The 17,734-nt window shown below is 53.6% G+C and overlaps 1 protein-coding gene across 2 annotated transcripts in view; it reads left to right on the plus strand.

Annotated features, from left to right (window-relative positions):
- Positions 1 to 17,734, plus strand: part of ESRRB (estrogen related receptor beta) — a 176,622-nt gene that overhangs the window by 98,788 nt on the left and 60,100 nt on the right. For both annotated transcript variants that reach the window (XM_070250225.1, XM_023628150.2), the window contains exon 2: positions 15,334 to 15,743. In XM_070250225.1, the coding sequence (XP_070106326.1) occupies positions 15,334 to 15,743 (410 nt within the window). The remainder of the gene's footprint in view (positions 1 to 15,333; positions 15,744 to 17,734) is intronic.

Here is a 17,734-nt window from a genome sequence, read left to right on the forward strand (position 1 = left end):
CCTGCTCAAGGTCCTGGAGGAGGGGAGGCGTGGAGCCGACACTTGAACCTGGACTGGCAGAGCCTGGGTTTGGTGCTCCACCCAGTGGGCCTGGCCTGAGCCGGCCGGTGGAGGGGGCAGGCAGCTCTGGGGTGGATGGGAGCAGCCCTGCCCCCCCGATCCTGGGCTGGAGAGGGTCTATCGTGTGGGACAGGAGGACTGGTGCTTAGCTAGGCCAGCACGTCAGGGCGGGAGCCTGGAGAGTTATGGATCCCGTCTTTACACGTCATATTGATCTCGGGCCATTGTGTTACAGGGAGCGTTTCATTTTGTAATGTGGATTTTACCCTCTGTAGATGATTTCATTTTTAACCCTTGAGTTACCTGTGAAACTAGCATGAGCAAAAAGCTCGTGACTGGCATCCGGCTTCCCAGGTGAGTCTCAGGGCCAGTGATCCAGCTTCCTTCCAGAGGGCCCCCCGGTGTCACCTCCTGTTTCATGGGTCTGCAGGCCTCTCCAGCGGTTGAGGGCTGTCTCCATTTTCTAGAGAGGGAAGTAGAATGACTGAGACCAGACAGGGCAAGTGACTGTCTCAAGGGCACACAGCCTGGGGGCTGGGTCAGAAGCCAAATCAGTTAGTCACTGGGCTCTTTCTACCAGGCTTAAGAACTCAGAAATAGTTGTACTGTTTCTTCTCTTTTTAAAAACCTGAAATGTAAACTACAGAATTGCAGTTCCATCCTCGACAGGGGAGCTGGGAGGGTGTGTGTGTGTGTGTGTGTGTGTGTGTGCATGCACTTTGAGGACAAAGGACAAAGCAATTTTGGCACTTAGGCCAAAAGGCCAGAATTTAGGCGCACAGAGGCTGGAGGAGGGGACATCCCTTTCTAAGAAGAGGCCCCTGGGGCCTGTGGCTGCTGTTCCCTTGACGTTGGGGGTTCCCTTTCCATCCACTTTGAACTCTTACAGTCAAGCCTCCCCCGCCTCTGCATTGCTCTGCACATGGACGATGTGGCCCTGGCAGTTCTTCGGAATCTAAGTGACATGTCTTCTGCATGTCCCCGTCACCGAGGCATGCCCAGGTTGTCAGGTCTCTGAACAGCCTGGTGTCTCACTGAGCAGCTCAGTAGTCACCAGCCCCTCGTCCTTTGGTCCTGGTGACTGGCCTTGGGACACGGGTCCCCGTACTTGGGTGATCCAGAGAAGAGTTTCTTCAGGCCCACTGTCTTTAGTCCATTCGGGCTGCCATAACAAAAACCGTAGACTGGGAAATCATAACAACAGAAATTTGTTTCTCCCGGTGCTGAAGGCTGGAAGTCTAAGATCAAGGTGCTGGCAGATGTGGTGTCCGGTGAGGGCCCATTTCCTCGCTCATAGATGGCATCTTCTCACTGTGTCCTCACGGGGCAGAAGGGGCGAGGGAACTCTGGATCTATTTTATAAGGACACTAATCCCAGTCCTGAGGGCCCTACCCTCATGGCCTCGTCGCCTCGGAAAGGCCCCACCTCCTAATACCACCACATTCAGGGTTGGGTTTCAACACAGGAATTGTGGGGAGGCAGACGCATTTGGTCTTTGGTACCTGCCATCCTCCTCTGACTGTCAGCGACCTCTGCCCCTCCTCCCAGTCTGGAGCCACCACGAGGAGGACAGAGGCCGGTTCTGTTCTGCCGCCTTTAAAGGCCAGTCTGGCCAGGAGGGGGCAGAAGTAACCATTTGGAGCCACTACACTTTTCCAGAGACAGTCCTTGATCTTCGTGGGGAGGAACCCCAGAGTGGCTGAATCCCCAGACGTGGGTGTCGGGATGGGTTAGAGTTCAAGACTTTATCCTTCAACACACCATGGAAGCTGTGTGGCCCCTGCGGCTCCTCTGTGCACCTTGATGGGTTTCCCATCTGTAAAACGGGACTAAAACCCCAGAGTTTATATAAGCCCACTTATATGCGTCAAGCACTTTGCACATGGTAAGTGCTTAACAAGGAAGGAAATTTGTTGTTATTATGCCATTAAATAATCCAGCAGCATTAATGTCTTTGTTTGCTCCAAGGGGCTTCTGCATCTGTTTTCTCTTAGTGTCCTTACAACAACCCAGCCAAGTAGGGTAGTTTTTCTTGGATGCAGTTTACCGATGCAGCAGCTGAGATGCAGGGAAGTATAGCCATGTGCCCGAGGCCACCCAACAAAGCCGCCGGGATGCTGAGGGCTGACCCTGACATCCCAGGGGGCCACTGGCTAGGTTGGGTGTGCCCCAGTCTGGCACACCTGCAGCCACCTGGCACGACTGCAACCTGACGGCAGTTGCTTCTCCACCAGGAAGGATGTTTCCTCTCCTTGTCCTCCTCCGGCCCCTCCACAGGAGCAGCTGTCTTCCCTAGCCCTGCTCTGACTTCCCAAGGAGGGAGGCAGTGATCCTGTTTGGTGCTGGCAGAGGGTGGCTCCACCTTGGGAGCCGGTGGCAGGGCTGCTGTCATTGCCAGCAGCATCTTGGCGGGATGAAGGTTGCCTTAGTGAGCAGTAATTGAAATGCAAAATAACATTTTGATCGAGCCAGCAGGCTGTTTATTTATCAGATCAATAGTCAAAATGCCCCATCTGGAGAAGTCAGCCTGAGAATGACAGCATTTCCAAGGGCAGGCCTGGCCAGTCCAGCCTCGCCGCCCCCCGTCCCGCAGCCCAGGTTAGGGGAGGGCCCAGGGGCCTGGGAGCAAGCCCCCACCTATGATTCCTCTTTCCAAAGTGTACACTCCTTTCCTCATTTTCTTCCATATCCAGTTTATAGAGGAGACAATTGAGACCCAAACTGTCAGACCCTCCTTGCTGTGGCTGGAATGACCTGCACCCAGGACGGCTGAGGAATCATAGTAACAGCTCCCATTTATTGAGCACTTACCATGTGCAGGCGCTGAGGAACATGCTTCACATTTGTTGTGTCATTAACTCTTCAGAAAAATCCTATATGGTTTGTTGTCTTTATATTACCCATTTCACAGATGAGGAAACCGAGTCGTGGAGAGTGTTACTGAGCCAGGGCCTGCTACCCAGTACACCTAGAAGCCAATACTATGGCATGGGCTTTTCAGAGGAGGTGACAAAGCCAGGATTCACACCAGGCGATCTGGGCTCTGTTCTGTTCCCTCCCTCGAGGGCGGGAGTAGCGGTGGACCGTGTGCACTGACACAGCTGCAGCGTCAGGGTTCTGGCTCTGAAATCAAGGCAAGCTTTTTCCAAACTCGCTTCCCACAGGTTTTCAGCAAGTACATTGATTTTTGTGTTAAACTATCTTTCTTAACATTTCGAAACCAGATTTCCTAAAAAGTGGTCTCAGATTCTAGCCTCTCTCAGTTGCTTCCAAACACATTTTGTGGTTTTGGGTGCTTTAAAAAAAACCAAACAACACGGAAAGTGAGAAAAATCCATACATCTTTCGTAAAGTCTTTAGACCAGGATTAGCAGAATTCGATGGAAACTGGTGGCGAGGGTCCTCGGGTCCCTACAGTGGGGCCTGTGGGACTCGGGTCTCTGGGCTCTGCTCCCACGGCGCTGGCTGGGTCCCCTGCTCTGACTCTGGTCCTGTCCTGTGGCTCAGGCCTGCGACTGTCACATCCTAAGAGGGCGCAGGCCTTGGGGACTCACATCCCACCCAACTCTCAGACCTCCCCCCTTTGTTTGTTCCCTCAGCCGGTATTTCCTGAGCACTTGCTGTGTCCTGGAAGTGTCCTCTGCACTGCAGAACAGCAGGAAAGAAAGCAGGCACGGCCCCGCCCTCACCTACAGAGGCCCCGGGGTGGGAGCACGATGGTGTCACTCAGAAACAGTCAGGAGACCAGTGTGGCTGGCACGGAGTGACCCCGGGGAGAGTGGGCAGGGGACAGCACGACAGAGGTGGCAGGGCCAGGTCCCAGGGGCCGTCTGAGCTGCAGTAAGGAGTCCTGCTTTACTGGGAGTGCTGCCGAAGCCCCTGGCTGCTCTGAGCAGAGTGGTGCTGCGACTTAAGTTCCTTTGCTTTATAACTCATTCCAGCACTTTCTGGCTGTGTGACTCCTGCCAAGATACTTAACCCCTCTGGGCCTCACCTTCCTTATCTGCAAAATGGGGAACATGATCGCACCTACATTTAAAGGGTTGTTGCAAGGAATCAATGATGTAATGCGTATAGTCTCGTGCCCAGCATAGAGCAAGCCCTTGGTACGTGAGCACTGTCATCATCATTACAGACGTCAGAAGCGCGTCCTCAGTTAGTTGCGGTACCAGGTCCCCATCTGTCCACCTGAGTTAAGATGTCTCTTTGTCATCTGCCCAGGCTGCCCCTTAGCACAAAGACTGAAAAATTGAGTCAAGAAGAGAAATGGATGCTGGGAGCCTCAAGCTTCCTGTGTCATCCCTGCCGTGCATAAGGCCACATAGAAAGGGCCAGTGCCATGACCAGGCAGTGGAAGGAAGCATCCCCCTCACTGGGTCTGCACACTGTCCTGCACGAACACACTCGGCGAAGTGGCAGTGAGGCCCAGCACAGCACACGCAAAAGAGACTCGGATGTGTGACCACAGAGGAGCAGAGTGGAAGGCAGCAGTGTGAGCCAAGCGCCTTAAACACTGATTCCACTTTGGGTTGCATCAAGAGAAGTATAGTGTGTAGGATGATGGAGGTGTCAGTACTGCTCTGCTCTGCTCTAGTGAGAACTCAGCCTGGAGGGCTGTGCTCAGTTCGGATGCTCCCCTTTACAAGGAGCAGACAGAGCACATAGATTATTTTTGGAGGAGGGCAGAGTGTGAGGAGGAGCCACTCTAGGTCCAGAGGATGCTGCTCCTGGCCAGGGGAGGGCTCAGCAGGGAGCAGGAAGCTGCCTTCAGCGATCTCGATGGCTGGCCTATGGAGGCGGGTAGACTTGTTCTGCAGCTCCTGAGGGACAGAGCTGTGTAACCATAACTGGGAACTCCAGAGAGAAGAAATATTTTGGCTCTTGACAAAGAACTTTATTTTTAAACAAGCTGAGTGGTCTAGAGATGGAAGCACCCCGCTCCTGTACTGGTGATGTGCTGTCACTGGGGTCCCTGCAGGCAGCCAGGGACGGACCAGAGGCCTTCCAGGTCCTGCCCTGGCCTGAGCACCCCAGGCTGGGAGGGGGTTCCCTGCTCTTCCTCAAGCACGGCGCTTCCCCTGCGTGCCAGCCTCCCTCTCTTTCTTCAGGCCTCTGCGGAAATACCAGCTCCTAGAGAAGGCTCCTCTGGCCACCCTCTGCAGCCCGGCCCCAGCCTGCCGTCTGTCCCTTTCCCCTGCTCTTTCTTCGCAGCACTCCTCACTCACTGCATTTATACTATTTGGTTGTTTACTGATTGCATTAGTGAGGGTGGGTAACGCTAGCTGTTGTGACATACAACCCCAGGGCTTCAGCGGCTTAACACAACGCAGGTTTATATCTCGCCCACAGGACATCTTGCTGGCGTGTTCGGCAGGCAGCCTTTCATGAGGGTATTCAGGGTCCCAGCTCCTTCTAATTTGTGGTTCCTCCCTGGGGCCCCTTCCTGGGTCCTCTGGAGCCTCCGCCTGGATCCATGCAGCCTGCAGTTGGGGGAAGACAGAGAGAGGGTGGGACGGGGGGCGGGGGGGAGCGCCGTGGGAGATTTTTATGAGCCAGATAGGGGAGTGGCTTATATCCCTTTGCCCAAGTTCCATTGGCCAGGACCCCATCCCATGGTCACCGCTAACCACAAGGGAGACTGGGAAATGTCATTTTCCTCGTGTCTAGGAATAAAATGAAATTGCTTTTGGTGAACTCATAGCTGTCTCAGCTATACTTATTTATCAGATTGCATTGCACCTATGACATCATCTGTTGTTAAAGACACCATTATTTTTAGAACCGCTAATTAAATTAAACTATGACATGCTATGAATTCGAGATGCATTCTGATTGCCGAGATGATGAAATGTGAAAAAATGGTGTAACTTAGAGTCGATGAAATATGGTATTTTCCCTCCTTGAGGGCAGGAACCTGTCCACCTTGTGCCCCAGTCCCTCCCAGTGCTAGAATAGTGTCTGGCACACAGTAAATATTCAAGGAATAGTAATGGGATGAATGAGGGGTGGATAAAGGAATGAGATGGCGTGTGAATTGCTCTTTTGGTTAAACGTCAGACACCCCCCACCTTGTGTGAGCTATGGTGTCAGGGAATCAGGCCCTGCTCGTCTGCTTGAGCAGAGGTGCTACCCGGCTCACAAGCAGCTGCTGACAGCGACTCAGGCTCCCAGGACTCTGCCCCTGGCCGGCACCCTTCTCTGCTGCCAGCTTCGATATTCTTCTCCCTCGCTGCACGTTGGTGCCAAGTATGACCTTGCTCATGCCTGAGCTGTCCATCTTCCTGCTTCTGTCCCTGGAGAGGCAGCCCTGACGCCACAGATCTCACGGGAGAGACTCATTGGCCCAGCCCGGGTCAGGTGCACACCCCTGGCTCGGTCCGCTGGGCCAGGGGGTGGGAGGTCTGTAAGAACGTGGCAGTTCCTGTGGGAGCTCCATGTGTGCACACGAGTAAGAGAGAGAGAATGCTGGAGTCGGTGTCAGCTCCCAGGAGAGAGCCTCGGTAGTTCTAATGGTTGGTTCTAGTCATGCCTGAATAAGGAGGCCCTTTGCCTGAAAAGGGACTTTCTCGGTGCAAGTTCCAGCACACAGCGCGGGCACGCAAATGCATGATGATCATAATGTGTGGACCGGCAGATGCGTGGATGGGTGAATGATGGGAGGAGAGAGGGAGTAAGGCATCTCACTTGCTGTGAGATTTAACTTTTTAGAGACTGTAAATGAAGCCCTCTCCTTATTACCAAGAAGTGGTGCTAGTAGCAAGTGCTAAGATTTATTTATCGGGGACTTAGTGTAGGCCAGGCACTGTTCTAAGCTCTTTTCTGTATTAACTCGCTAATCCTCAAGACCGCCCTATGAGACAAATACTATGATTGTCATCCTCACTTTACAGATGAGGAAACTGAGGCACAGAAAGGTTAATTACCCTGTAAAGGACAGAACTGGGATTCAAACTCAGGCAGTCCAGCTCCAGCCACTAAGTTCTGTGGCCCAGCCCCACGGCCACTGTGGGGATTGAATGCCGTCTAGAAACTGCTGAATCTGTTCAGTGACAGTTGGTGGGATGTTTGTGCCGGATCATGCTTCATACAGGGTGAAAATAACAGATTCAAGAAGAGTTAAGATAAATTCACAGATGTCAGATCTCCAATAGCTGTTGAAAGAAAGAACGCTAGAGGTGTATTTGGGGCATATTCTGAATTTGTGATGCTGTCCTTCCTCCCAACACACCCCTTTGGAGTGGTCAGAGCCCAGGGCTAATGTCAGAGCTGCTGGGTACCTTTGGGTCCTACATGAGGGCACTGGACTGAGGACGGAGCTGAGGGCTGAAGTTTCAAATTGGTCTCCCCAGAGGGGCCCCTTTTTCTAATTTGCACAAAGCCACAGTGTGAGCCAGCAGCGGCCGTCCCCTGTGGGCCGGGTCCCCAGGCTTTGCCCCTGGACCGGCCCCTCCCAACTGTCCCAGGGCAGCCACGCCACATCCAGTTGTCTCCTCCTGCTTTGACAGAGCCTCTCTCTTCTCATTATGATGGATGCAGCCTGGAAAATCATGGATAAAAAGCCCCGATTGAAAGGCACTAATTACTCATCATTATTTTCCATGCCGTAATTTGTGTGGAACGAGATTTCGATCAGTTGTCCGGGATCAGCCTGGTTTTGACTAATCTTTTGAAGGACAAGATGCTTAATTACAGATTTTTACCTGAGCTTCCGCGCACAGGGGAAGGCAGGCGCTCTCTGAAGCCGGTTTGCTACCTGGTCATTTGGAAGTCCTGGGTCCCAGAGGGGCCTCCAAGGGGAGGAAGAGAGAGAATGTTAGGAAAATGTTCCGAACAGACCAGATAAAATTGACCCACCACAAGAATGGAGCTGGGGTAACAACGTGGCCATGGAGGGTGGTGGGTGGGCTGCTGCCCGAGTCAGCTCACTCTCTTGGGCAGGTCACCAGCTCTCTGTGTCTCTAAACCCCCAGTCAGCCAGGCTCTCTCGTTGGTAACTGTGAGCGAGTCGCAGCTCCTCGGGGCTTCACTTCTCCTCTGAAAGTCACAGGGGAGGCAGGAGATCTCTGGGGACTTATGATGCACTGGCTCCAGCTGTGCTGGGGTGTCTGTCCAGAGAAGTGGATCTACTGTTGGAAAATGCACATATGCAAGATTTCAATCACACAGGAATAGTAAAACACCATTTATTAAAATAGACGATTCAGACTACTCAGGGGGAAGGTCAATCTGAATTAATGAAATATCTGAGTTTAAGGAAAAAAATATAATTAATGGAACTGAGATGCACAGAATTGGATTAATCATCATCTTTGGTTCATAACACTTCTCATCACTGGTCTTCCCTCCCTCCCTCTCTACCTTTTTTTCCTCCCTCCCTCCCTTCTTTTCTTCCTTTCTCCCTCCCTCCCATGTGATAAGTGCCCATGACTCCATGTCACAGCAGGATCACTGAGACCTTGACAGTCATTCACATCCAGTTGCCTGGTCTTCCTCATCCTGCCTCCCTATTAAAGGCTCCTTCTGCATCCTTTAACAGTATTTTTAAAGGGACTTTAGCTGTGTTTCTTTCAGGTACCTGAGGGGCTGTAGTAACAAATAAAGCCTTGCTGGCGGGTCTGTGGGTCTGCTCTAATGAACAGCTCCGCTGGCGCCTGGTTAGCAGATTAATTACAGAAATGTACGTGACAATCTCTCAGGTGTTCAGAAACCATTTTTCTTCTGTAGAGTGGATTCTCGTCTCAGCCTTATTTATCCTCTTAATTTGCCTAACCAACCACTCTCCCTCCTGGTAATGCCAAGTTTCTTGTGGAATTATCCTCAATTCTAGATCTGGGGACTTGGTTGAGGGAGGAGCTTAGCTGGGTTTAACCACAGGCTGCCAGCTGCTGAATTTTCTGGAAGGGTTTCCTGGAGAATTGCAACAGCAGCCAGTGTCCGACGAGTGTGTGCTGGGCGCTGGCACGTTCTGAAGGTTTTGCCTGCGCCGGCTCATGCTCGCCAGAACAGCCCTATGAGAGAGGTGTGGTGATTGCGCCCATTGTACAGATGAGGACCCTGAGGCCCAAAGAGGGTGACCTGTTTACTCAGAGTCAACAGCTACGGGTGTGGTAGAACTGACTTGTGTGACACCAGAGTCAGGCTCATAAGGTCAAGTGACTCAGCTGCTTGTTTCTGCTCTTCCAGGGGTGGCCCCGGCATGTGACCCAGGTTCTTGGTGTGGTGGGGTGGACTCTACCCAGTAGAAGAAAGCAAGCCGGACCCTGGGCTAATCAGGCCAGTCCACCCGCTTCCCTCCAGGAGCTTCTGTTTCTCCAGGAGCTTCTGTTTCTCCAGAAGCTTCTCCCCTGCTGCCTGCCCGCCAGCGGGCCACCTTGAGGGGGACAGATTCGTGGAGCCCTAGCTTAAAAATTTATGATGGCTCTTGCTGATATCCTGGAATTTCTTTTGGGTTTTGGGGCAAAATCGCTCAATAGTTTGGGTTTCATTCAGAACTTCCAAGATTCTGTTGGTCTCTGAATTAGGAATATCTTCAACCCACTTCGTTGTCCAGCAGGGCGATGTCCAGCAGAGGCAGAGACCGCCCCCCCAGTAAGCTCAGGCATCCCTGGAGGTCAGGCCACTCTGGGGTACAGGGCCCCCCACTGGATGCTACAAGAGCCAGGGCCAGGGCCGGGTGGGGGCGGGAGGAAGGCCCTGTCTAATCAGATGGCGGTGAAATTGAGGCCAGGGCAGCTCTGGCTGTGTTCCTGTTGTGAGATGGATCAAAGGGAAAATGATGCCTCAAGGGGCTTCGACCACTGACTACTGCTCTTTCAAAGGCTGCTTAGATGGGGCATCTGTCCCCTCCCCATAAAGTCAATAGTCATCGACCCACTTGGGAACTGAGTCCCAGCCAACCACAGATGATGGACTCGACAGGACTCCCTCCTCCCCAGAGCACAAGTGTCAGCCACCTCTCCCTTCCTCCCGAGGCTGCGCTCCTCCTGCACATGGTCTTGGCCACCCATCCCGTGGCCGCATCCTCCTGGGCCTTGGCTCCACCTCTGAAATCTTCCCTGACCAATCTCCTGTCCTGCAGCCTCCACTCCCTGGAAACTACCACACTCTTGGACACGCCCTTTTCTCCCAGTTCCGCCCTTTCTGACATCACTCCCCTCTATCCCAAAACTACACTTTTCCTTTGTCCAACCCTCAGCTTCTGTGCCCCTGGCCCACCCTCTTCCCTTGTACATCTAAGTCTGGTTCTCAATGGGGGGCGATTTTGCCCCCCTGGAGAACATTTGGCAATGTCTGGAGAAGGTTTTTGTCTTGGAGGAAGGATGCTGTTGGTATCTAGTGGGTAGAGGCCAGGGATGCTCCAGAACATCCTGCAATGCACAGCACAGCCCCACAATGAAGAGTTACCTGCCCCAAATAGCAGTAGTGACCAGCTTGGGACACCCAGATGTAAGGGGGCTGCTTCAGGGGGCTGGGCTCCCCCTGCCTTGGTGCTCCTGCAGACTGAGTTAAGGGGCCTGGTCAACCTTTGGCCCCTGATTTCTCTTTCCTCCTCTGCAGTTGCCATTGCAAACTTTCTTCCTTTTCCTAGACCTCCCACCGTCAGCCTTCACCCCTGCGCCTCCCACCTCATGGAGTGAGTAGAGGCTGGATGGGGGTGAGGGGGTGGGAGACCTCTCAACTCCCCGCTCTGCCACCTCCAACTTCCCCTCTCCACGGCAGCCTTCTCTCTGCCTCCTGCTGGCTGCTTCAGCTAATGTCTCTTCCCACATTCCAGATTCCTGTCACACGCCTCCCAGGTCCCCTGAGGCAGCAGTTATTCCAGTGGGACTCCAACGTGGTGCCCCTAGGAATCACAACTGGGGTGCCAAAAACAAGCCAGGCAGACCAAAAATGCAGATTTCTTGGCCCCACATGCAGAGGTGCGTGGTCAGATTAGGACTGGGGTGGGGTCAGGTCCAGGAGGTTGGTTAGCTGTTCAATAAGCACCTCAGCTGACTGATGAGGCCGACCTGGAATTCGAGAAAAGCTGACATTTCCCTTCTGTATCTTCATTCACTCTGTCTGGACTTACCCTTCACCATGAGCGTTTCATTCACTGTCTACTCGGGGAGAGACGGGGATGAGTAATTGTCCTGGGTCAGTAGATGGGATCAGGTTTGCCCAGGGCAAACTGGAAATGGTATGGATTCCATAATTTTTAAATACCTTAAATTCCTTCCATTCTTCACACCCTGCCTCCTCATCAAAGAAACCGAGAATCACTGACAATAACAACAAAATGTTCCTTCTCCACCCCCAGCCCCCCCAAGTTCAAGTGGATGGCGCTGCCTGAAGGTGTTCAGGAGGCCCCCACCCTCACCCCTTCCTCTGCCCTTTGCAGCCAAACTTCTTGAAAGAATTATCTGCGTTTGCTACTTCCTCCAGCCATCACAGCGTGGCTTCCGTCCCCACCATGCCTTGAAGTCCCCAGCCCCCTCCTGACCGCTCTCTGCAGTGGTCAGTGGCCCTTCGGACTTCCTCGGACCTTGTAGGCGTGTGTGACCTGCTCCCACCACCTCCTCATTGCATTTCCACAACAGGCTCTCTTTTTATTCTCTTCCAACTCTTCTGGCCAATTCTTCTCTGTCCTCTTCCTGGACTTCTGTCCATCTGTCTTTCCTATAAATTTTGCTTTTGGATGAATGAAGAATGAGCTGGAGGTCAAGGACAGACGGACAGAGGGGAGGCAGCTTTCTTGGAGGGTCCTGTCTCTCTAGCAACTTTCTTTCCCCTGCCCTGTTCTGTGCCCCCAGAGAGTTCTCGACTCTCACACTACAGGTCAAGATATGACAGCCAGGAGGGTCCAGGGCTTAGGAGCTCTGCTCTGCGTTTTTTAAGGGCTGTGAACCTGGGGCCCCTGCCCGGGGCAGCTCTTTTTGAGGCCTGGTATCGGGGAGGCAGAGTCCTCTGGAGCACAGGACTTGGCCCTGGGCAGCCAGACAGTACGGGTCAGGACCCCAGCTTCTCCTGGCACTCAGGTGACCTGGGAGAAGCTCTGAGCTCTGGCTCCTCTCTTCTGGAAAGTGGGTATAGCAGTGTCTGGCAGACAGGTTGTGAGGGTTAAATATGATGGTACAAAAGAAAGTGTCCGACGTGCTGGGCTGGTGAATGACCACTAGTCTGGTTCAGCCTCTGAAGCAGAGGGGCAGCCAGGCAGCCCTGGAGAGCGGAAAAACCAGGCAGAAGAGTCTGGAAGGGATTTTGAACACAGAAAAGAAGCTGGGCCCCGGGGTTCTTCACTCAGTCTGTAAATATGGATGAGCGAGTGATGGACGAATGAGGCAAGACCAGCAGGCTCGGCAGGGAGCCCCCCTCAGCTCACGGGCCCCCTGGCTTTTCTGGTGCTCTGCACACCTGTGTTTGTTAAGTGTCTGTCCTTTCCGTGAGAGGCTGAGCTTCCTGAGATCCGGGGCTGTGCTGGTCACGTCCCGTTATCTGGCCAGCACTTGACACATAGTAGGTGCCTGAAATACATGTTGGCTCTCCCTGGAAAAGACATTCTAGTGGGGTCAAAATAATGGTCACAGATAGGAGAAGGCTGCTGGAATGAAGTCGCTGGACTTCCCCAGTGGGCCTCAGGCACTGAACGAGTGGCCGGCTGTGTGTGCACATTCTGACTGGGGTCAGCATCCGGTTTTCTTCCTTCTCAGCCCTGGAGTCTCGGACCCACCGGGGCCTGGAGGCGGGATCTGGACAGGGTGCGTGTGGGCTGCAGAGCCCATGGTAGGATACTTTGTGCTCTTCTGAATGGAGGGGAGGGCAGGAGGGGAAACCACAGCTTAGGGGACGAAACCGTGGCCCGCCCTGGCTGTCCTTCAGGGTTGGCTGAGCCATGAGGCCGAGGGAAAATTGTGGCCTACTGCCCCCCGGGAGGGGCTGCGGGCTCCCTGTCTCCTTCCCTCGGGGCACGTGGTTCTTGTCCGTCCAAGGGACCAATCTGAAGCGGGTGGCGTATAAGACATACTCACGAAATGGGAGTTGCTATAATTGCTGTTTACATCAAGCGTATCTCTTGAAATCTCCAGCTCTCATGAGCTTGGGGGAGGGGTGGAGTTGGAGGACTGAGGTCTGGGGGCTGTCTGTCCCAGCAGGGTTTGTCACAGGGGGCCTGGGGATGTCCCTGTGAACTGCAGAGCCTGAGCAGTGAGCAGGAGAGGCTGACAACTGAAAGAGCACCTGGGCAGCTCCCGCCTGCTGTGCAGGGCGTCCTGGGAGGTAACCCAAAGGCCCGTTGTGCCTGCTCAGGCAGATTCTCCGTCTGGAATATGACCTGCTAGGCTGATGTCATTTCCTGAGGACACACCAGGGACCCGCTGGTGGATGGAGGGAGGCAGGTGGCCATGCAGAGCCCAGGGAGCTGATGGGGCACCTGCCAGAGATATAAACGGGCCCAGAAGAGCCCCTCAACTGGAGTGCCCTCTGCCGACATAAGGGAAACTTGGGGCACGTAGGAGATGCGTCTCAGAGGACTCGGGAACATTCAGATTGGAACCGGAGACCAGGAGCCTCTATCTTCAAATGCTCCATTCCAGTGGATGATAAACTTCTTGAGAGTAGGAGCCTTGTATGTATCTTTTATCTTTTTATCGGAAGCAGCTCTCAGCTTCTGATTAGACCTGTCTGTGGGGCGATGATTTCCCTGTGTCTGGTCGCGTTCATGTAGATGGATGGGCCAGCCCCTTGGGAGGTGTACTAACTAGAAGATCATTACTGGGGCCAGGGGCCGTGGACGCCCCTCCCCGTCATACGATTGCATTCAGTATTCCGGGGTGCTGGTGGTGCCAAGGTGGTAGCGTCAGGGTGGGCTTTGTGGGTGTGATAAGGTGGTCCTTTCCCCAGGTGGTGACCAGTCCTTTCCTCAGTGGGCTGCTCACAAAACAGGAGCTACCTCTGGGGGTCGTTGGAGGTGGGACTGTGGCCGCTCCCCCCCTGCCCCCCATGGGCCCTCCAGCACTGAGGCCCTCCCTCCCAGGGCGGAGCCATCTTTCCACCAATGGGGCTGTGCTGCCAGCCTCTCCAGCTCTTTGCATTCTCCAGGACCTTTCCCTTTCCTTTCCCCTGCTCCTCCTGCAGAAGCCTTGGCCTCCTCTTTACCTCCACATGGCCAGGCCAGGCCAGGAACAGAAGGACCCCGACCCACCCTCGTGGCTCAGGTCCTGGCTGGCTCCAGAGGTCTTGAGTGTGGGCTGCAGCTGGGCTTCACAGAACCACACTTTTGTCTCATGTGAGCTCTTGCCCATGCGGAGAGCGGCCCCTCCATCCTGGGGGCTGGGCTGTGAGAGGCTCACATCTTGCCTGTCTTCTCACCCACCCAGCATGCTTCTGGGAGGAGGGGCTTTCATTCCGGGAAACATTTTGTGACTTTTCGTAGTGATCCTGCCATGTCGGTAATGCTCCCTCGACTTGGGGGTGAGGCAGGGAGACTTAAAGGTTGAAACTTAAGGTCAAGAAGCAGCTGGAAGATGCACAGAGTCGGGGTTGGAGAGCTCCCCCATGCTGCCTGATGGAGGCACAGCCTCTTAAAGGGGAAGGGCTGGGCACAAGCCACCTGCTCAGGGGCTAGGAAGGGAAATGAGAGAGGGGGCCTGGAGCCACCCGCTACACGTGCGCTGGGCCAGAGGCAAAACCCAGAGGGCAGCCAGTTTGGCTGGGGCCTTTGCCACAAGCCCTGCCTCTTGCCCTGACTGGTTGCCTTGGCATCTCTGTTCTCAATCTCAATGATGACGGTGCTCAGGGGAAATGTCAAGCTTGGACTTACCTGATGGCCCAGTCAGGCCAGGTGAAGTGGGTTATCAGGTCATTGTACTGAGGGTGTCTGGTCCAGGGTCTGACATACCCGGACTTTCACTTTTAGGCAGCATGTCTCACTGTTGTGCGGGAAGATTGGCCCAATATTTTGGCTGATTTGTTAGCACTTTTTGTCACCCTCAAGCCAGCAATTTGCAGAGCGCTGGGGAGCCTAATCTGAAGTTTATTGAGCACACATAGCTCCTTCTTTGAGAACTCAGAAAGTTCTGGGGGGTGATGCCAGAAATTTGCTCTGGGCTGAGCCGGTTCTTGACCAATTGACATTCTCAGCCAGCATTTTATCTCATCAACGCCTTAGCCTGAGCTAAACCCCTCCCCAGCTGCCCCACCCATTGGGTGCCCTGGAGCCCAAAGCTAATTCCTGGGACAGTGTCACACCCACCGCGCCCTCCTCGGAGCTGACTTCCCGCGCTCTGTGTCCACAGGCTGCTGAACAGAATGTCTGCAGACGACCGGCACCTGAGCTCCAGCTGCGGGTCCTTCATCAAGACGGAGCCGTCCAGCCCGTCCTCGGGCATCGACGCCCTCAGCCACCACAGCCCCAGTGGCTCATCCGACGCCAGCGGTGGCTTCGGCCTGGCCCTGGGTGCCCACGCCAACGGTCTGGACTCGCCGCCCATGTTTGCAGGCGCTGGGCTGGGAGGCACCCCGTGCCGCAAGAGCTACGAGGACTGTGCCAGCGGCATCATGGAGGACTCGGCCATCAAGTGCGAGTACATGCTTAACGCCATCCCCAAGCGCCTGTGCCTCGTGTGTGGGGACATTGCCTCTGGCTACCACTACGGTGTGGCCTCCTGCGAGGCCTGCAAGGCCTTCTTTAAGAGGACCATCCAAGGTGCGTGGCCACAAGGCCGGGCCAGGCTGGGGTGTGGGTGGGGGGCGCCTGGCCCGCGGGTCCAGCAGGAACTGGGTGATTCCTGCCAGCTACTAGGCCGGGTCTGGGCGCCGCTGAGCAGAGGTTCCATCGGCTCCCTTTTCTGTCTCTCAGGGTTTCTCTTTCTGGGATTCTGAATAAGGATTTCGTCCAGCACTGTTGTTGGGGTGGCATGCGCTCCTCTACGGGGCCCCGGGAAACTCACAGCAATACCTCACCACACCGTGCCTCTCACTGGTCTGGGGAACAGTCTCAATTGTGTGGCCCTAAAAAGCTGATCTTTTGGGGGAAAAAAAATAGCATTAGTTTGCCTTGCAATTCCAGACCTCTTGCAATATAAAGGGTCCCTCACTTGGTTTTGATCTTTTTTAATTGCACGAGTGAAACATGCATCTTTTCTTCATTGCAAGAGTCGGCAGACAGAGCAAGGGAAAGATCCCCCTGACCACCCACCCTGTCTGATCCCTCTGTGGCCTGTCTTCTGGGGCTTTTTCAGTGCATCTGCATATCAGCTGAGTCATGTCCCCCTGGCCATGGGGGTGGCTGTTTCTTTCAATGGGTGCTGGAGTGAATGATTCTGACGAAGGTGCTCAAGAGCCCTGAGGGGTGCCCTCTGTAAAGTCACTCCAGGGAAAATGGGGATCAGGATGGGTCCACCCTCAAAGGCTTGTTGTCAAGTTCATGGCACAGGAGGAACGGCTCTGCACACAGAACAACAGACGGGGGTAGAGCACTCGCTTCGTTCATTGAGCCAGGTATCTGTTGAGTACCTACTAAGCACCAGCCGTTGTTCCAGGTGGTGGTGCTAAGATAGACACAAATCGCTGCTCATGCAGGTAACTGAGATGAGCTGATGCTATCCCACTGGGACAGAAACTGCAAACCAGATTCAGAAAACCAGAGCCCTGTCCTGTCCCTGGCCTGGGTCCCTCGTCCAGGACCCTGCCCCGCTGTCCCGAGGGTGTCCTCCCTTCCTGCCCCCCGTTTCCTTTTAGGAGGAGTCAGGCTGAGCTTCCCTAGGATGATTTTCAGTTTATTCATTCAACTGAAAAACTGAATAACCATTCAAATATTATTCAAATATTGGTTTAAATTTCTTGTGACAATTTATTTATTAAACCAATCGAGGGCATTAGGATTGGCTGTGTTTCCAATTCTGTCTGTTAGTTGAGACTAACCACCCGGCTCCTGGGTCAGGTGGCTCCACACACAACCTTACAGCAGCATGCCCTTGGGCGCACTGCCTCAGTTTCTCTCCGTGCTTTGGTTTCCTCATCAGTAAAGTGAGATGACGTCATTCCTACGGCACACAGAGCTGTGAAAAGAGGATTAAGTGAGTTAACATATATGAAGCACTTAGCATGTTGCCTGGCACTTAGTCAGTGCTAACTAATGTTTGCAATTATTCCTTTCACTTTTGCAGTATCACTTAAGACGTATTACTGAGACAGCAGACACACATTTTGCTTTATCTTACAGAGCAAGCTTTTGTAACTATACTTGAATAAAACAGAGTAATTATTATTTTGACTTAACAGGATTTAAATCATTTTAAGCTATTTTAGTTATAACTAATATTTGTTTTCTAAATGAACCCTTTAAAATAAAAAGGTAAAAACTCAAATAGCGCAAAGAGGAAAACAGGAAAAAGTAAGTTTTCCTAAAACTCCAGACCCCAGTTCCCTGTATCTTCCCCCAAAGGGGCCGTGATACCAGCTTCTTTCAGCAACTGTTCATTGAGTCCCTTTGCGTCAGGTGCTGTGCTGCCCTCCAGCCCAGGGAATGGATGCACCCGGGGCCCTGCCGGCTTCACGCCCCCAAGTCTGGGGCCTGGAATCGGTTTGAAAAACACTGCTTAGTGACTCTGAGTCTCCTGACTCAGCCAGGGTTGCAAAACTCCAGTTTTCTATCCAACCAATACCACGGGATATTTGACAAATACACAAGAGATA

Source organism: Equus caballus, chromosome 24 (assembly GCF_041296265.1).
Source record: "Equus caballus isolate H_3958 breed thoroughbred chromosome 24, TB-T2T, whole genome shotgun sequence".
Lineage (NCBI taxonomy): Eukaryota > Metazoa > Chordata > Mammalia > Perissodactyla > Equidae > Equus > Equus caballus.